At 44.8% G+C, this 20,847-nt stretch overlaps 1 protein-coding gene across 1 annotated transcript in view; it reads right to left on the bottom strand.

Annotated features, from left to right (window-relative positions):
* Window positions 1-20,847, bottom strand: part of LOC308620757 (forkhead-associated domain-containing protein 1-like) — a gene marked incomplete at both ends in the record, with an annotated part of 109,292 nt that overhangs the window by 52,506 nt on the left and 35,939 nt on the right. Inside the window, 3 exons of the mRNA XM_081240669.1 lie at window positions 6,180-6,416; window positions 9,490-9,599; window positions 18,774-19,044. Of these exons, the coding sequence (XP_081096795.1) occupies window positions 6,180-6,416; window positions 9,490-9,599; window positions 18,774-19,044 (618 nt within the window). The remainder of the gene's footprint in view (window positions 1-6,179; window positions 6,417-9,489; window positions 9,600-18,773; window positions 19,045-20,847) is intronic.

The raw sequence follows: 20,847 nt of genomic DNA, 5'->3' as shown, positions 1-20,847 counted from the left end.
CATTTGTCAGTTGCTTCCTTTGCAAATATTTTCCCCCAGTCTGAGGGTTGTCTTTTCATCCTGTTTATGGTTTCCTTTGCTGTGCAAAAGCTTTGAAGTTTCATTAGGTCCCATTTGTTTATTTTTGTATTTATTTCCATTACTCTAGGAAGTGGATCAAAAAATATCTTGCTGTGATTTATGTCAAAGAGTGTTCTTCCTGTGTTTTCCTCTAAGAATTTTAGAGTGTCTGGTCTTACATTTAGGTCTCTAATCCATTTTGAGATTATTTTTGTGTATGGCGTTAGGGAGTGTTCTAATTTCATTCTTTTACATGTAGCTGTCCAGTTTTCCCATCACCACTTATTGAAGAGACTCTCTTTTCTCCACTGTATATCCTTGACTCCTTTGTCATAGATTAGTTGACCATAGGTGTGTGGGTTTATCTCTGGGCTTTCTATTCTGTTCCATTGACCTATATTTCTGTTTTTGTGCCAGTACCATATTGTCTTGATTACTGTGGCTTTGTAGTATAGGCTGAAGTTAGGGAGTCTGATTCCTCCAGCTCCGTTTTTTTCCCTCAAGACTGCTTTGGCTATTCGGGGTCTTTTGTGTCTCCACACAAATTTTAAGCTTTTTTGTTCTAGTTCTCTAAAAAATGCCATTGGTAATTTGATAGGGATTGCATTGAATCTGTAGATTGCTTTGGGCAGTAGAGTCATTTTCACAATATTGATGCTTCCAATCCAAGAACATGGTATATCTCTCCATCTGTTGCTATCATCTTTAATTGCTTTCATCAGTGTCTTACAGTGTTCTGCATACAGGTCTTTGTCTCCCTAGGTAGGTTTATTCCTAGGTATTGTATTTTTTGGTTGCAGTGGTACATGAGAGTGTTTCCTTAATTTCTCTTTCAGATTTTTCATCATTAGTGTATAGGAATGCAAGAGATTTCTGTGCATTCATTTTGTGTCCTGCAACTTTACCAAGTTCATTGATTAGCTCTCGTAGATTTCTGGTGGCATCTTTAGGATTCTCTCTGTAGAGTATCCTGTCATCTGCAAACAGTGACAGTTTTACTTCTTCTTTTTCAATTTGGATTCCTTTTATTGCTTTTTCTTCACTGATTGCTGTGGCTAGGACTTCCAAAACTATGTTGAAGAATAGTAGTGACAGTGGACATCCTTGTCTTGTTCCTGATCTTAGAGGAAATGCTTTCAGTTTTTCACCATTGAGAATGATGTTTGCTGTGGCTTTGTCATATATGGCCTTTACTATGGTGAAGTAGGTTCCCTCTATGCCCACTTTCTGGAGAGTTTTTATCATAAATCAGAGTTGAATTTTGTCAAAAGCTTTTTCTGCATCCATTGAGATGATCATATGGTTTTTCTTTTTCAATTTGTTAATATGGTGTATCACATTGATTGATTTGCATATATTGAAGAATCCTTGCCTCTTTGGGATAAATCCCACTTGATCATGGTGTATGATCCTTTTAATGTGTTGTTGGATTCTGTTTGCTAGTATTTTGTTGAGGATTTTTGCATCTATATTCATCAGTGATATTGGTCTGTAATTTTCTGTTTTTGTAGTATCTTTGTCTGGTTTTGGTATCAGGGTGATGGTGGCCTCAGAGAATGAGTTTGGGAGTGTTCCTTCCTCTGCAATTTTTTGGAAGAGTTTGAGAAAGATGGGTGTTAGCCCGTCTCTAAATGTTTGATAGCATTCACCTGTGAAGCCTTCTGGTCCTGGACTTCTGTTTGTTGGAAGATTTTTAATCACAGTTTCAATTTCATTACTTGTGATTGGTCTGTTCATATTTTCTATTTCTTCCTGGTTCAGACTTGAAAGGTTATAACTTTCTAAGAATTTGTTCATGTCTTCCAGGTTGTCCATTTTATTGGCATAGAGTTGCTTGTAGTTGTCTCTTAGGATGCTTTGTATTTCTGCGGTGTCTGTTGTAACTTCTTTTTCCTTTCTAATTTTATTGATTTGAGTCCTCTCCCTCTTTTTCTTGATGAGTCTGGCTAATGGTTTATCAATTTTGTTTAACTTCTCAAAGAACCAGCTTTTAGTTTTATTGATCTTTGCTATTGTTTTCTTTGTTTCTATTTCATTTATTTCTGCTCTGATCTTTATGATTTCTTTCCTTCTGCTAACTTTGGGGTTTGTTTGTTCTTCTTTCTCTAGTTCCTTTAGGTGTAACGTTTGTTTAGATTGTTTATTTGAGAATTTTCTTGTTTCTTGAGGTAGGCCTGTATAGCTATGAACATCCCTCTTAGAACTATGGGATGCTTTTGCTGCATCCCATATGTTTTGGATCGTCGTGTTTTCATTGTCATTTGTCTCAAGGTATTTTTTGATTTCCTCTTTGATTTCTTCAGTGATCTCTTGGTTATTTAGTAACGTACTGTTTAGCCTCTATGTGTTTCTGTTTTTTACGGTTTTTTCCCTGTAATTCATTTCTAATCTCATAGCGTTGTGGTCAGAAAAGATGCTTGATATGATTTTAATTTTCTTAAATTTACTGAGGCTTGATTTGTGACCCAAGACGTGATCTATCCTGGAAAATGTTCCGTGCGCACTTGAGAAGAAAGTGTAATCTGCTGTTTTAGGATGGAATGTCCTACAAATATCAATTAAATCTATCTGGTCTATTGTGTCATTTAAAGCTTGTGTTTCCTTATTAATTTTCTCTTTGGATGATCTGTCCATTGGTGTAAGTGAGGTGTTCAAGTCCCCCACTATTATTGTGTTACTGTTGATTTCCTCTTTTAGAGCTGTTAGCGATTGCCTTATGTATTGAGGTGCTCCTATGCTGGGTGCATATATATTTATAATTGTTATATCTTCCTCTTGGATTGATCCCTTGATCATTACGTAGTGTCCTTCCTTGTCTCTTGTAACATTCTTTATTTTAAAGTGTATTTTACCTGATATGAGTATTGCTACTCCAGCTTTCCTTTGATTTCCATTTGCATGGAATATCTTTTTCCATCCCCTCACTTTCAGTCTGTATGTGTCCCTAGGTCTGAAGTGGGTCGCCTGGAGACAGCATATAGATGGGTCTTGTTTTTGTATCCTTTCAGCAACCCTGTGTCTTTTGGTTGGAGCATTTGATCCATTCACGTTTAAGGTAATTATCGATATGTATGTTTCTATGACCATTTTCTTAATTGTTTTGGGTTTGTTTTTGTAGGTCCTTTTCTTCTCTTGTGTTTCCCACTTAGAGAAGTTCCTTTAACATTTGTTGTAGAGCTGGTTTGGTGGTGCTCAATTCTCTTAGCTTTTGCTTGTCTGTCAAGCTTTTGATTTCTCCATCGAATCTCAATGAGATCCTTGCTGGGTAGAGTAATCTTGGTTGTAGGTTCTTCCCTTTCATCACTTTAAGTATATCATGCCACTCCCTTCTGGCTTGTAGAGTTTCTGCTGAGAAATCAGCTGTTAACCTTCTGGGAGTTCCCTTGTATGTTATTTGTCATTTTTCCCTTGCTGCTCTCAATAATTTTTCTTTAATTTTTGCCAAGTTGATTACTATGTGTCTCGGTGTGTTTCTCCTTGGGTTTATCCTGTATGGGACTCTCTGTGCTTCCTGGACTTGGGTGGCTATTTCCTTTCCGATGTTAGGGAAGTTTTTGACTATAATCTCTTCAATATCTTCTCGGGTCCTTTCTCTCTCTCTTCTCCTTCTGGGACCCGTATAATGTGAACGTTGTTGTGTTTAATGTTGTCCCAGAGGTCTCTTAAGCTGTCTTCATTTCTTTTCATTCTTTTTTCTTTATTCTGTTCTGCAGCAGTGAATTCCACCATTCTGTCTTCCAGGTCACTTATCCGTTCTTTTGCCTCAGTTATTCTATTGATTCCTTCTAGTGTGTGTTTTTTTTTCAGTTATTGTATTGTTCATCTCTGTTTGTTTGTTCTTGAATTCTTCTAGATCTTTGTTAAACATTTCTTGCATCTTCTCGATCTTTGCCTCCATTCTTTTTCTGAGGTCCAGGATCATCTTCACTATCATTATTCTGAATTCTTTTTCTGGAAGGTTGCCTATCTCCATTTCATTTAGTTGTTTTCTGGGGTTTTACCTTGTTCCTTCATCTGTTACATAGCCCTCTGCCTTTTCATCTTTTCTGTCTTTCTGTGAATATTGTTTTTGTTCCACAAGCTGCAGGATTGTAGTTCTTCTTGTTGCTGCTGTCTGCCCTCTGGTGGATGAGGCTATCTAAGAGGCTTGTGGAAGTTTCCTGATAGGAGGGACTGGTGGTGGGTAGAGCTGGCTGTGGCATTGGTAGGCAGAGCTCAGTAAAACTTTAATCTGCTTGTCTGCTGATGGGTGGGTCTGGGTTCCCTCCCTGTTAGTTGTTTGGCCTGAAGCGACCCAACACTGGAGCCTACCCAGGCTCTTTGGTGGAGCTAATGGCAGACTCTGGGAGGGCTCATGCCAAGGAATACTTCCCAGAACTTCTGCTGCCAGTGCCCTTGTCCCTTGGTGAGCCACAGCTGTCCCCTGCCTCTGCAGGAGACCCACCAACACTAGCAGGTAGATCTGGTTCAGTCTCCTATGGGGGTCACTGCTCCTTCCCCTGGGTCCCAATGCACACATTACTTTGTGTGTGCCCTCCAAGAGTGGAATCGCTCTTTCCCCCAGTCCTGCCAAAGTCCTGCAATCAAATCCCACTAGCCTTCAAAGTCTGAGTCTCTAGGAATTCCTCCTCCCATTGCTGGACCCCCAGGTTGGGAAGCCCGACGTGGGGCTCAGAACCTTCACTCCAGTGGGTGGACTTCTGTGGTATAAGTGTTCTCCAGTTTGTGAGTCACCCACCCAGCAGTGATGGGATTTGATTTTATTGGGATTGCGCCCCTCCTACTGTCTCAGTGCGCCTTCTCCTTTGTCTTTGCATGTGGGGTATCTTTTTTGGTGAGTTCCAGTGTCTTCCTGTCGAAGATTGTTCAGCAGTTAGTTGTGATTCCAGTGTTCTCGAAAGAGGGAGTGAGAGCATGTCCGTCTACTCCGCCATGTTGAACCAAATCTGACTACGGTTTTAAGCAGAATTATGCACTGAGGCCAAAATTCATCAATGACCTATTGCTTTTTTATCAACTTTGTTGAGATATAATTTATGTACAAGATCAGGGGCCAATTTTAAAGTAGTTCTTTAAAACTTAAAAAAAAAATTTTTTTCTTTTGGATTTAGTTTCAGGAGGAAGGAAGTTGACTGGTAAATCCAGACATTCTGGGTGGAGAATTTTTGGTGAAATTCCCTATAAATGAACCAGCAGCTGCCTTCAGGGTTTGATAAAGGCCTCAGTGTTTGGAACACTGTGGGGTTCCTTCTCCCCATCTCCAGCTCTTTCTGGCTGGGTCCGGGTGGGTGTGAGAAGTGGTCACTGAAGCGACAGGACTTGGGTGGAAATGCAAAGTGGGTGTGAAAGCATGAGGTGTACAAGGTGGCAGAGCTGAGCCCAAGTCACATCACCGCCTCTCACTTGCTGTGCAAGCTGTAACAAGCTCCTGGGCATCTCTGAGCGTGCCTCAGTCTCCTCATCTGTAGAATGGCATCTGCCAGAAGACTGAGGTTTAAATAGCTGATGAGGGGACTTCCCTCATGGTGCAGTGGTTAAGAATCCGCCTGCCAATGCAGGGGACAGGAGTTCGAGCCCTGGTCCAGGAAGATCCCACATGCTGTGGAGAAACTATGCCCGTGGGCCACAACTACTGAGCCTGCACTCTAGAGTCCGCGAGCCACAGCTACTGAAGCCCTCATGCTGCAACTACTGAAGCCCACGTGCCTAGAGCCCATGGTCTGCAGCAAGAGAAGCCACTGCAATGAGAAGCCCATGCACCACAGTGAAGAGTAGACCCTGCTCACTGCAACTAGAGAAAGCCCGTGCACAGCAACGAAGACCCAATGCAGCCATAAATAAATAAATAAAATAAATAAATAAAATAAATAAATAAATAAGCTAATGCACCCAAAGCACCTGCACCGGGGCCTGAACATGGTAGGCACTTAATGAAATCTAATATTGTTCTTACAAGGCTAGAAACTTGCCAACCCTGCACTCCCTGGAACTGTACTCCTCACCATGCTGTGCTCACTGCCCATTTCTAACTACCCGGGTGGCTCCCTCCAGGCTCTACCTGAGAGCTGTCACCCTGTGCTGTGACCCAAGGCCCCGACCCACTTGTCTCTGAGCCCTACCTGGTTTTTCAAGCTCTGGATCTCTCTCTGTTGGGCATCGTCCTCTTCATGCAGAACATGAAACTTGGGCGGGCTCACCCTCTCCTTCTGCCTGGAGGCAGCTGTTTCCAACAGCTTCTGGCTCAGGTTGGCCACTTGGTTCTGCAGGCTTGCTATCACGGTGTCTTTGTATTTAGATTCAAGTTCAAAATCGGAGAGACGGCTGACTTCTTTTCCCAGCAGCAGAATTATTTCATCCTGGGTGGAGGCCAGATGGGAAATTTACTAGGTGTGGGTCTGGGTGTAAGGCTGAGCCCATTTAAAGAAAGACAGGAAAAATATGGTATCATTCTTTGGGAAGGTGAGGGCAGGCAGGGAGGGAAAAAGCAGACTTTCAAGGCTATCTCTGTCACTTGGAAAATCTCATAGAGACAAGAATTGGGTTAAAATGATGTACTTGTATATACACTCCTGTAATGGATGTCTATACCTCACAGGTACGGAAACTTTCCTTTCCCCGAGAATTAGACTTTCATATTAAGAACAACCATCCCACTTGGGAACTTTTGTTGCTAGAAAGTTTACTTAGAGTGTTTTCATTTATAATATTCAGCCTAGCACACCGGGGACCTAGGAAAGGTAGTTAGGAAAACAACATTCTGTTTGACCACATTCTGCCTATAATGAGGGTTATTTGTTTTAACTTAAAACATTCTTAACTATTTGTTTTCCTTTTCCTCTCTTCTAATATTTCCTGCCTCTTTTGGCTATTCATGTATGAATTTTTTCCAGGTAACTCAATCTGGAAAGTAAATGAGACAGGAATAGTGATTTATTTGCATGGGCTCATGTAAACTTTCGGCTGGAAAAACAAAATTGCTGGTAGACTGTACCCACAGGTATAATTCACCCTGTCCTCCATCTCTCCAGTGAAAAAGCTCTGCAGCCAAAGAATTGGTTAGGTTTTCCAAAAAAGGAAAAAAAATTTCCCCCAAACTTCTCACCAGACGTTATCAATAAAATGTCAGAAAAACTGTAGAAGAAGAAGAAGAAATTCCCCAGAGGCCTTTTCCAAAGCAGTCACGGGAGGAGGTAAACGGGCAATTTCTGGGCCAGCTCATTCCCAGGAGAGCCGTGCAGTCAGCCTCACGACCTGCTAGCTCCGTGACCTGGGGAAGGACAGGGTCTCGCTCACGAGAAAGCCTGTCTGACATTGCCAGCTGCTGCCAGGGGCCTTCCTTTGGGTCCTTGTGAAAGTTGGTGGCAAAACTTCAAGAGAGAGCATCAGACATATTCCCTACTCCTGGGCAGTTTTCCCTGTTTCACCCTGTTATGATCAGCCAGGTGCTTATTCATTTTTCATGCAACAAACATTCATCGGGCAGCAACTAAGTGCCAGGCCCCGTGCCAGTGCTGGAATATAAGAAGTTTGCAGAGGGCAGTGGACAGCTGTGGGTTCTGCTTTCCTGCTGAGGGTCCCCTTGCCCTTCTTGGAGGGAGTGTTCCTCCTTCCATTTGGTCTGGGTAGGACTGTCAGTCATGTGCCCTGCTCCTTCCTGTCCCACCTCCCCATGTGCATGTGGCCCAAGCTGGTCAATCAGAGATTTCACACATCGATTACAGAGGGAGAGGATCTTGCCTTCTTTTGGATCATGTAGGCTTGTTTGCCTGAGTTTGTCTTTTCTAACACACAAAGCCAGCCTTATGAAGAAAGCCAGACACTGAGGGAAACAGAGGGGAGAAGTTGGTAGTGGGGAGGTGTTCTGATGACATTATTCAAGCTCCTGGATCTAGCCATACCTGAAGCTAGTGGCCCTTTAAATTGTCCAATAAGATGAGCTAATCAATGCTCCCCCTCAAGCTAATTTGTTTATTGTCACTTGAAGGAGTCCTGGCAAGTCAGGGTATAAACGACTTATCAAGAGAAAGAATTATTTCTATTATAAATAGAAAAAATTATAAATGGCTTATAAAAATTTTCTATAAATAGAAAAAATTATAGTGGTTGCACTATATTTCCAAGTTAAAATTGAGGCAGGTTGGGAAATGGCTACAAATACTTTGCAGTTTTGCCATCCAGTCTATTTCCCCACCCTCTAGTCTGGGCTGGCCCCGTGACTAGCTTTAACCAATGGAATGGAGTGGAAGTGATGCTGCATGATCTCCAGGCAAGTTCTTACAGGCTGTGCAGCTTCTGCTCTGGCCCCCTGGGAACCCCGAGACCACTGTGCTGTGATGAAAAGCCACATGCACAAAGGGGCGCACCAGTCCAGGCGTCCTGGCTGAGGCCCTAGATGTGGGAAGGAGGCCAATGGAGACCGACCACCAGCCTGGCCAAGCCAGCGGCTTACTGAGGCCGCATGAGTGAGGCCAGGGGACACGAGCAAAGGAACCTTCCAGGTCAACCCATAGATTCTGGGGAATAATGAATTGCTGTTGGAAGCCGCTAAGTTTTGGGATGGCTTGTTACACAGCGATAAATACAGAATCTGAGTGTGGCTTCTCGCCTTTCTGCAACATTTTTCAGAGTCTGGTCCCAGGATGCCTGGGTTGGAACCCCCTGCCTCCTGAAGGTTTGGATTTCCGTGTCTGACAAGAACGCCAGGTAGGTCTGCTCCTCACAAACTCTGAGAATTGCTGCAGGAGCAGGCCCTGGCCCTGTGAGATATTATAGACTCCTTCTTTTAGAGTAACTTTCGAGTTGTGTCTAAGTGGGGAGAAATTGACCTGGGCCCTTCCCAGGATGGCTTGAATCCACCTGTTCTGCTCGCATCCCTGCTTTAAACCTCTCTGGTTCTTTAACGAGTCTCTCCGCCCACGCCTCCCTGACTTCAGGGCTCACGTCCTTCTGCAAGGAACGTGTTTTTGCATCACTGTTCCATCACTGAAGGTTGACCAAGTGATTACTGTGTGGGAGTTAGAAGTACCCACTGAGAAGCTAACCAGACCTCGGTTTGAATCCTAACACTGCTCCTTGCACTGGGCAGCCTTGAACACATTACTGAACCTCTCTGAGATTCAGTTTCCTCATCTGCAAAGTGAGGGTGATGCAATCTTTTTTGAAGATGGTGAAGATTAACGAGCTAATAAATGTCAAGTGCACAGGACATGGCCCAGCACACAGTAGGTGCTCAGTACCTTGTAGTTGTAGATGTTATTTGGGATAAAATGAGCAGTGGCCAAACCTGGCTGAATGTCTTGGGAGGAAGAGGTGGTTTCTTGGAAGTAGGAAAAAGGGACAGTCCTTGAGACACAGAGAACAAGAGGCAGTGGCAATCTCTCCATGGTCCCTCTTGCTGCTGTAGCTCTGTGCTTCCCCAAGACCCCTCACCTTATTGTGCTGGGACAGGTCCTGGTCCACAAAAATTTCTCTGTAGGGCCCTGTCCCAGGACTTTCCTCGGCCACTGATTGTTCCGACAGTTCCGCGGCGTTGGTCCACACTAACACACAAGGTCAACAGAGAATGCAGAGGAGACAGTGAGTTTCCCCAAAGTCTTAAAGAATATTTTCAGATTAACCTTCACATTCATGAGACTTATGCACTGAAAGCATTACAGGAGGACTGGAAAGGGTAAGAGCTGCCTCATTTCTCTTCCCCAGCGTTAACTGCACTGATGCACTGTGGTGTGTCTCTTTCCAGACTTTTTTCTATGCTGCATAAGAGCTGAGGACCTTGGGCAAGTCATTTGCTCTCTCTAAGCCTTCGTTTCCACATACATAATTCAGGATCCCTGATAGTCTCTGTTATAAAGGGCTATCTGGAGATTAAATAGAATAATGATATAGAGCAGGGCTTGGCAAACTATGGCCCTGCGGCCACATCTGGAATTCTGCCTATGTTTGTAAATAAAGTTTTATTGCAACATAGCCACAGTGATCATTTACATATTATTTATGGCTGCTTCCCAGCTACAAAGGCAGAGCTGAGTAGTTGCAGCAGAGACCATGTGACCCACAAGTACTACAGTATTTACTATCTGGCTCTTTACAGGAAAAGTTTGCTGACCCCTCACGTAGAGCATTTAGCCCTAAACATTAGCTATGTTTGTTTTATTGCAGCCATATCTTTTCAATAAACAAAAATGCATTTACATGTCAGAGATTCTTATCCAGCTTACTTTTCAGCTAACAATATCAAAAACATCTTCCCATGTCAGTATTTGAGGCTGTACTGGGTTCTTTTCAAGGGTAGCATTGGGGTCCATTGTACAAGTGTGCCAAACGTGTTTAACTAGGATCCACTTGACAGCCATTTAAGCTTTCCTATATTTTTTCTTATTTACCCCAGTATTACAAGGCCTTTTGATATGACTTTCAGGGAGTATGGCATTGTGTTTGGGGACCCCACTCTGTATCACATCAGACATCTCGCAATTCACTCACATCAACACTGAATACATTTCTTTTTATTGGTGTAGAAACGTTTGTAAAGATTTCTATAATTCTACGTGTGAGATCACTTGGGCCCAAGCAGCGTATTTTAAATTTCCAGGTGACTATGGTTTCTGGACAGTCACTGCACATTCTTATCTTCCTGTGAAGTGAGAAGCTGAACAAATTGTTCTCAGTGGTGATGGAACTTTCATGAGTCTTAACATTAATGATGAATGAAGCACTCACTGTCATGTTTGTGGACATTCATCATTTATTCATTTTGCTTCTGTATTTTTTATTTATGCATTTTAGAGTCAAAGATTCCTGCCCCCCAGCCAGGTCTCAAACCTCTTTGTGGACCCCAGAACCTCTAGTGGACATAGCTGATGGCCTGTGGTGCCCAGAGAATGCACAGCCTTGTGTGTTGAATGAGCAGCCCTGGCCACAGTGTTCCCTGGGGCGCGAGGAACAGAAGGGCCTGGAACTTCAGCAGCTGCCCATTTTCTCTCCCTCCACCTCCCCAACTAGGTCCATGATTAGAAAACTTTTATTTGAAGCTCACTGCCCCCATCTGACTCTCTTGGATCCTGAGCAGCAAAGTCCTAACTGACTACAGCAGCAGTGCCTGATAGAGAAATAATGGGAGCTACAGAATGCAATTTTCAATTTTCTAGTAGTCACGTGAAAAAGGTAAAAAGAAGAGAGGAATTTTTAATGATCAATTTTATTTAACCCCATACATTAAAAAGCATCATTTGAACACGTAATCTATAAAAAATATGGAGATATTTTATATTCTTTTTCTTCGAGGCGTGAAGCCTTTGAAATCTGGGGTTAATTTTACACTGAATGCGCATCTCAATTTGGAAACTGAGTTTTCAGGAGGAAGATTTCATCTGTTTTCATATTCCTCAAGAAATCGGCTCTCACTGGAGGAAGGTACTGACTGGCCTGTGTCCCCAGGGAGGGCCTCGGGGTCTGACCCTAACTGGGCCCCTGTCCAGTCTCAGCTTAGAGTTCTGGCGTCTGATGCCATCTCTAGGGGTGACTCCGGCTGCCTCTGTGAACCTGTCGTGGCTGTCTTGAGGGACGCTTCCCTGCAAGATGATGGCCGGAGGGGGGACTTCATCAAACTTACAGAACAGGCTGATCGATGGGGTCCCTTTACTGGGGAAGGTGTGTTTACTCAAAGTCTTTGTGGGGCTAGAATTTGCTCTGAGACTTGCTTTCCTTACACCCAGGCAGGGAGGTGCGGGAGCAGTTACCCCTCACCTGCCCCAAACTTCTTTACCGGCTACTGTTATTTATCAAAAAGAACCTAAGGGCCATGTATGACCAAACCGGCTTAACTCTAGATGCTGGATCCTTCGGAGGTCCCAGTGGGGAGAAGCCCCAGGGAGAGTCGGGAGGGCTGGGGCGGTGGGACGGCGGATATGGGGACGCAGGCACTTTAAGAATTTTCGGGCATGAGCTGTTGGCCAAAAGCCAGGGGAGTTACTTTAATATTTTAACAACCCCCAGCTGTCCTGGTGCGCTCCAATAATCACCAGTCTGCAGCAGGGGCAGTATGTGTGCACCTTAACTGTGTCTTTAAGACATTGTAAGTTGTAAATAAAAGTTAAATAACAATCATAGTTAGGTAATAACTAAATTTTTAAATTTTAATATTTAAAATTTAAATATTAAAAATTTAAAATATTTAAATTATTAAGATTGTAAAATTTAAAATTTAAATATTAAAATATTAAATATTTTAATATTTACTGAATGTTCGCTATGCACCAGGCGCTGTGCTCAGCACTTACAGGCAGGATACGATTTCGTCTTCATAACAACCCAGTGAGATAGGCATTATTATTCCCATCTCCATTTTATACGTGAGAGATATGAGGCACAGAGACGTCAAGTCACCTGCTCAAGGACACACAGCTGGTAAGTGGTAGAGTCAAGGGGTGAACCTAAGTTTGTTGGATTCAGAGCCTATGCTTTTAACCACTATGTAGTCAATGTATTGAAGTGGGAAGATGTTTATGACATATTATTGAATTTTAAAAATCAGGTAGGGAATTCCTTGGCAGTCCAGTGATTAGGATTCTGTGCTTCCACTGCAGGGGGCACAGGTTCCATCCCTGGCTGGGGAACAAAGATCCTGCAAGCTGAGCGGCACGGCCAAAAAAAGAAAAAAGAAGGTTACCTATGTTAGGTTCATATGATCCCATTATTGGGAAAAAAAAAATATATATATATATGAATCAAGATGCTATTTTAATAAGTCACTCCACATATTTTCTTTTCTCAGTAATTCTTCCCCACCTCCCATGAGCTCTTGCCATTAAGATTTGGCCTTGGAGCTGACGTTTTATTGCCTTGTGGTAAAGGAAGGATGAGTATTAACTAGAACAGGGTGATTTTTCCCCCAGGCAAAATGATGTTTTGATTTTTGACAATGTCTGGAGACATTTTTGAGTACCACAGTTAGGGCGGTTGGTGGTGGTGGTGTTGCTACTGGTATCTCTGGTGGGTAGGAGTCAGGGATGCTGCTAAACATTCGACAGTGGACAGGACAGATCCTTCAACAAGGAGTTATGCGACCCACCTGTCACTGTGCCAAGATTGAGAAACCCTGACCTGATCTGCAGTAAATAAATCCTTGGCTTTGGGTTTTCAAATAGAATTTTTCAAGTCTAAAGCAAGGTGACAGTCTAACAGTAAGCCAATTTAATTGGAAGAGCCCAGCTTTGCTAAGAGAGGAAAGAGCTTTCTCGGAACCCTTAAAAAGAGGTGTTTTCTGTCAAGAGACAGCATGGAGGACTGGAGCACAGAGTTTTCTCTAAAGCGTGGAGTAGAGAGGCCCAGACACAAAGGAACTCCCCATGACACGGGAAGATGAAAGTCCTTTTCTGAGGATGGCGAGAGTGCCAGGGGAACGAGGGCAAACGTTTGGAAACATGAGACCTGGCTGAGAGGCTGAGGAGATAGAGCCCAGGTAGATGTGAGGGACTCTAAGCCATACGACTCATCCTTCATTTCTCCAGGGGGAATCCAAGGCCTTCAGAGAAGCCCCAAGTTCAGCATGGCACTGGAGAAACCGGTGATTACAGTGGAAAAATTTAAATGGCGGAGTGAAAAAAAGAAAAGAAACAGCCCATGTGCCATGTGTCCAAAGGACACATTAAAAAAAAAAAACCCAAACCCTGTATATATGTTCATAAGACAGAACATGATGCATACAACAAAATGAATGAATCTCAGAAATACTATGCTGAGTGAAAAAAGCCTTCCACAAAGGAACATGTACTACATGGTTCTGTGTACTTGAGATTCTAGAACAGGAATATCTAATCCATGGCGGGAAAAGAATTCAGAAGAGTGGGTGCCTCTGGGGCCTGGGGCTGGGAATTGACTGGGCAGGGACATGAGGGAACTTTCTGGGGTGATGGTAATGTTCTATATCTTGATAGGAATTTGGGTTACATAGTTGTGCACGACTGGCACAACTCAGTGAGCACATTCAAGGTCTAACACCTTTCAGGGTGTGGTAGCCAGTCTCCAAGATGGCCCCACTGATTCTTGTCTCCTGGTATTCAGACCTTGCATCATCCTCTCCAATACTGGATGGACTTTATATTAGTTAGCTGGGGCTGCCATAACAAAACACCACAGGAGGTCTTAACAAAAGAAATTCATTTTCTCACAGTTCTGGAGGCTGGAAGTCCAAGATCAAGGTGTGGGCAGGGTTAGGCCTCTCTCCTTGGCTTGCAGACGGCCACCTTCCTGCTGTGTCCTCACATGCCCTTTTCTCTGTGCACGTGCATCCCTGGCGTCTCTCTCTCTCTTCTTACAAGGACACCAGCCCTTGGATTAGGGCCCACCCAATCATCTCATTTTAACTTACTCATCTATTTCAATACACTATCTCCAAATAGGGTCACGTTCTGCAATATTGGGATTGAGGCCTCAGCATATGCATTTTGGGGGAATGCAATTCAGTCCGTAACAAAGCTTCTCTATGTAACCAAGGATATTGCAGAAATGACACAGTTTGATTCCTGAGGTTAGATCCTAAAAGACATTGCAGCTTCTGCCTCACTCTCTAGGACCACTTGTCTGGAGGAGCTGGCAGCTTGAGGATGCTCAAGCAACGTATGGAGAGGTGCACTTAGTGAAGAACTGAGGCCTCTTACCAAAAGCCATGTGAGTGAACCATCCTAGAGGTGGGTCCTCCAGCCCCAGACAAGCCCCCAGAGGACCACAGCCCAGCCACCACCATTACTGCCACCTCATGGACAAGCCTGAGCAAGAATCCCCCAGCGAAGCCATTCCCAACTTCCTGACTCAGAGAAACTAGGAGATAATAAATGTTTACTGTTGTTTTAGGCCATTACATCCTGCAGTAATTTGTTATGCAACAATAAGTAGCAAATACAGGTTTGGGCACCAGGAGTGGTGCAAAATTTAACAAAAACCCTAAAATGTGGAGTGGTTTGGGATGGAACAGTGGCCAGAAGCTGGAGGACTTTGTCCAAGAGTCTTTGAGAAAGCCTGAATAGTCTTAGTAGAAGCCCGATGGCCTTTGAGGAGGCAGTGAGGGAAGGGTTCCAGGAAAGTGAGGAAAATGTTACTGGGGTTAAGGGATCCTTGTCAGGTGGTGGCAGAAGGTTTCCTAACACGTTGCCAGTGGTCATGAGGAAGGTAGAAAATGTTTGTGATGAGGCTGAGTGGTCAAGCTAAAGAGAGTCCCAGACAGAGTCTTGGAAGGTGCTGCCTGGTTACTTCTTGCTACTTATAGTGAAATGTGAGGGGGAGAGACAGTTAAAGGAAGGGCTGTTAAATCAGGGCAATGTTCTGGGCTTGAAAATTCCCTGCCTCTCCAGGTGGCAAATGAAATGTAAGAAACAGGTTCTGGGCAAAGATCAAATCAAGGGTACTCTCAAGAAAACACAGTCCAGAGAAGAAGCTGAGGGTGTGGTTGTAAAATCCTTTGTTAAGAATACAGATCCAGGGCAGTGTCCAAGAGAACCCTTCGGTCAAAGAACTGGGCTTCTAAGAAGCTTCTGTCCTTTGTCAGTCTTTGCAGAAGCCCATGGTGGAAGGGCTTGTGACAAAAAAGTCTGTGGGCGTGGTTTTTGCCTGATAGGATGAACCCCAATAAGAAGCACTGCCAACTCAGACTGACAGAGACCCACAAAAGTCAAAGAAGCGTCTGGACCCCCAAGCTTCTACAGGCAGGAAGCAGGCTATAAAACTATGCAGCCACATCCATGGGACACCTTTCATAGGAAAGGGAGGACGACTCAGAAGGCGGAACTCACGGACCAGGGGCAGAGCCAAGAGCCCTGGAAAGTCATTTCTGGGCAAGAGTTGGACTGAAGCCCAGTCAAGGAACTGCCGATATTTTCCCAGCTGGACTTCAGAACTGCTTTGGGCCAGGGACTCCTGTGTGCTTCCTGTTTTTCTTCTTTTGGAACAAGAGGAGTGTATGTAGCAGTGATGCTATGTCTGTCCCACCAATATGTGCTGGGTGTGTGAGGGACAGACCCTTTGTTCAGAGGTCTTCAGATTTCTGGAAGTAGTACTTGATGAGCTGAACGTAACGTACTACACCCATGAGCCCCATCTGTACCTGGACTTGATTTAGACGAGATTCTGGAATTTGAGCCGATGCTGTTACTGGGGTGAGATTCTGGGGGGCCTCGGGAGAGAGGAGGAGGAGTGTGAATCATTGAGGACCCGAGGGCAGGCTGTGGTAGCCGGCCTCCAAGATGACTGCTGATAATCCCCGCCTCCTGGTCTTCAGGCCTGTGTGTAGTCTTCTCCCACACTGGAGGGTGACGCCCTGGGTAACCATCAGGATACTGCAACAATGACAGAGCATGACTTCTGAGGCTTAGTCACAAGAGATGTTGCCATTTCCATCTTGTCCTCCAGGATCACTTGCTCAGGAGGAGCAGCTGCCGTGTCATGAGAACGCTTGAGCCACTCTCTGGGGAGGCCCATGTGGTGAGGAACCGGGGCCTCCTGCTGACACCCATGTGAGCAGCCGTGTTCAAAGTGGATCCTCTGGCCCAGGTCAAGCCTTCAGATGACTGCAGCCTTACGAGGGACCCTGAGCCACAGCCGTCCTGCTAAGCTGCTGCCAAATTCCTGACCCCACAGAAACCGTATAGATGATAACACATGTTTGATTTTGCTTTAGGCTACTACGTTTGGGGAGAATTTGTTATGCATTCATGATAACTAATACACATTCTGTGTTCATTTTACATGAAGGAGACAAAAAATGTTGAGTTCTAGTTAATGGTATATGTGCTAAAACATTTAGGGGGAGGACTACAGATGTGTGCTATTTATTTTGAAATGCATCCAAAAAATAAGATGGATTAATGCAGGACAAGAAGGATGGGTAGACAGAAATGTAATAAAGAGTACAGCAAAGTGTTAGCGGTAGAATTAGGAGGAGAGCTGTCTCTATAAAATTCTTTTTGCTTTGCTGTATGTTTGAAAGTTTTCACATTAAAATGCTGGGGGGGGGCTTCCCTGGTGGCGCAGTGTTTGAGAGTCTGCCTGCCAATGCAGGGGACACAGGTTCGAACCCTGGTCTGGGAAGATCCCACATGCCACGGAGCAGCTGGACCCGTGAGCCACAACTACTGAGCCTGCGCGGCTGGAACTTGTGCTCCGCAACAAGAGAGGCCGCGATGGTTAGAGGCCCGCGCACCGCGATGAAGAGTGGCCCCTGCTCGCCGCAGCTGGAGAAAGCCCTCGCACAGAAGTGAAGACCCAACACAGCCATAAATAAAGAAATAAATAAGATTAAATTTAAAAAAATGCTGGGGGGAAATGGCTGAGTAATTTCTTAACTTGGGTGGTTGGTACATGAGCGTTCCTTAGATGATGATGATGATGATGTAAACTGCAGAGATACCTTTCATTTGCTCCTTAGTCTGTTTATTTCAGAATAATAACTATTATTTGAATGGCTGAGGGAAGTGACTAGGTGAGTGGTCCTGAGTGAGACCAGGGAAGGGTGTGGAGGCATCGAGAGACCTGGGGACTCAGAGGGGTCTGGGGCTGGGACACAGAAAACAGAGAATGGGACCTCCACACCAGTGGCCACAGAAGAAACCTGGGAATCATGCCAGGGACTAAGTCGACCCAGCTACTCTGCCAGTAAGCCTGGCAAGGCCGAGAGGATGGTGACAGACAGGAAGTCTCCTCCCCAAGTGCCATGAGGCCTTCTGGGGGGGAGGGGGGGAGAAGGAAACCCTGATGGCTGTGTGTCCCCAAAGTGACCAGGCTGTGAGTGACAGTCACTGAGATAACCAGCCTTAAATTTGACCGAAAAGCGTTATTTTAGATTAGATTGAATACATAACCTCCGGAGAAATAATTTTCTCCATAAGCCTCAGTCTCCTCTTACCTGTAAAATGGTAATAAAATATTTAAAAACCTCCTAAGGCAAGAGGGATTTCAGTTACCAATATGTCTGTACATCTGAGTTGAAGTATATAAATTTAGATTCTGATACAAATTCATATATATTCATATATATGTACAAACACACACACACACACACACACACACACACACACACTCACCACAGAGGTACTGACGTGTGCAGATGGGCAGAGCACAGTCTTGGAGGAGTTTGTACCAAAAAGTCAACAGGGAGAATTCTGGTGATAAGGGTGACAGCTTATCTTTTACTGTTTTCTAACTTTCTGCTTATCCCAATTTTTTCACATTTGATTATGTTCTACTTCAGAACCAGAGAACATAAGCAAAAGCCAGAGGAAGACAAATATCATACCATATTGCTTATATGTGGAATCTAAAAAAAGGTACAAATGAACTTATCTACAAAACAGAGATAGAGTTACAGATGTAGAAAATAAACTTATGCTTACCGGGAATAAGAGGGGGGAGGGATAAATTGGAAGAGAGGGATTGACATACACAATACTATACATAAAAGAGATAACTAAGAAGGACCTACTGGATAGCACAGGGAACTCTCCTCAATACTCTGTAATGGTCTATATGGGAAAAGAATCTAAAAAAGAGTGGATACATGTATATGTTGAACAGATTCAGTGTGCTGCATACCTGAAACTAACACAACACTGTAAATCAACTGCACCTCAATAAAAATTTTTAAAAAAAGGGGAAAGCAGAAACTGAGACCCGTCCTCCTAGCAAAAGCCCCTCCCCAAAGCCGCCAAGGAAGCGCCCATGAGTACCTTGCCTGATGATGGGAACGCTGTGGGCGGCTCTGTCCACCTTGAAGGAGAACATCTTCTCGCTGGCACTCACGGGCCGCCTGTGGGAGGCTGGTGGGACCATGGGGGGCTCGGGGGACCCCTGCGACCAGCTCCTCTGCACTGGCGCTGTCCAGATGCCCGGGTAGAAGGGGGTCTGTGTTGGTGAGGGTGACTGGTTCAGTTCCTGGGTGGCCCAAGGTGGCTGTGGCCTTGGCCAAGGTGCTGGGCCCCTCACCCATGGGAAGGAGACCTGCAGGGGCAGACAAGAGGGTCAGGGGAGGTTACGAGCAGCTGGGGTGGTCTTCACCTTTCTGTCCTGGCGACATAATTGCTGCCCTAGATTTCGGCGTATAAGTCACTTCTCCCAAGAATCCCTCCCACACTCTCCCCAAATTTGGGATGGCGGTCCCCACCATGGGTCACCTTGCACACTATCGCACCACCATTTATTGGGTGCAGCCTTCGTGCCAGGCACCCAGTCAAGAGATTCACATGCATTACCTCATTTAATACCCCTGATGCTCTGTGATGAGCCCGAGGCTGAGCAAGACCTAGTGACTTTCCCAGGACCACAGATTTGGCAGTGAGCGTCTGAGCTGGTACAACGCCACCTCTGAGCTCTGAGAGGCTGACAGCTTTTTGTCTACCTTGCTCAGCACCGTATCCTCAGCTCCTAGAATAAACCCTTGGCACATACACAGTAGGTCCTTAAATATTGGTTGAAAGAATGAATGAACACATCTCCGAGATTCAAGCCCAGCTCTCCAGGACACACACATCCACACTGTGTGTCTCCCTGGCACTCCCATTCCACCTCTTCCCCGAAGCCGAGAGCTCTGGGGTGGCAGGCACCCCAACTGGCTCGAAACCCAGCTGGCTCATTAGCCTGTGATCCTCAACATCTGCCACATCTGATTCTTGGCAGACGCTCCATAAATATCTATCGAGGGAACCTTTTTTCATCTGACCCGGCGGAAGATGTCTGTAGCTACTTTCATTAGAGAGCACATCAAAATCCATCTAAACCAGGAGAAGCAAATGCTGAGAGGTGCTGACACCTGGCTTTTTCTTGGTTAATGCTGTTGTGGCCGTCCCTCCCTGTGCCTAGTGGTTAAACTGTGACATCGTGAATGCTACCATTTATTGTAATTACTCACCGATTTCTCGCGATAGCCCTGAAGGGGAGGAGCTCTCCTTATTCCTAGCTTACAAATGAGGCTTGGAGAGGTTAAGGACTTCACCAAGCTCAGGTGGTGGTGGAGAGGGTGGTGGGACTGGGGCTCTGGAAAGTTCTTTCCCTCTCTGTCTCTCTCTCCCTTCTCTGCCCCAACCCTACCCCCAGTCGCTTGGCAGAAAAAAACACACTTTTCAAGGAAGAAGCTAAGTTCAAAGGTTTGCCGCCTGTGGCGGTCACGTTTCTCTTTCTGCAGACTGCAGACACATAATGACAAACAGGACAGAATGCTTCCGAAATAGGAGCACTGGCAGACAGAACTTCCTATAGCTCTAGCTGGATTGTATTCAAGAGGAAGGTTCTCCACTCACTCAGGTTCCCAAACCAGTCTTTTAGCTACAGTCTTTCCCAGCCAAGTCAAGAATCTGGTGAATTCCCCTGAAGACTTTTTTGGAGTCAGGGAGAACACTGTTGGGGAAAATCAAACTCCAATTGCCTGGCGACACCTGGCCCAGCATTTATGATGACACTGGCCCCGTTGAAACCTGTTTCAGGAACGGACTTGGCAGTGTTCCAGAACTCTGTTACCTTATGTGAAGATTCGAATTTCTCTCCACTGTGGGCACCTCGGTCTCCACCTAAGCTTTCTTCCTTTCTCTCCTTTCAGAAGCTGAGGTGTCCTGCTCCTGCCTTGCACTCACTTCTCCATCCATCCGATCCCTTCCCGTCCTCTCCTCTGGGGCTGTCTTGCCTCAATCATTCCTACAACCTTTCCTCATCGATTTAATAAAGATTTATCGAATGAAAGGGCTGAAGGTGGGAAGGGGGAAATTTGAATATGTTTTACCCCCGCCTGATAGAAAACAAATCGAGAGACCA

The sequence above is a fragment of the Mesoplodon bidens genome (assembly GCF_964165515.1).
Source record: "Mesoplodon bidens genome assembly, chromosome: 7".
Lineage (NCBI taxonomy): Eukaryota > Metazoa > Chordata > Mammalia > Artiodactyla > Ziphiidae > Mesoplodon > Mesoplodon bidens.
Note: the sequence above shows the minus strand (reverse complement) of the source record. Positions and strands in the feature narration are given on the sequence as shown.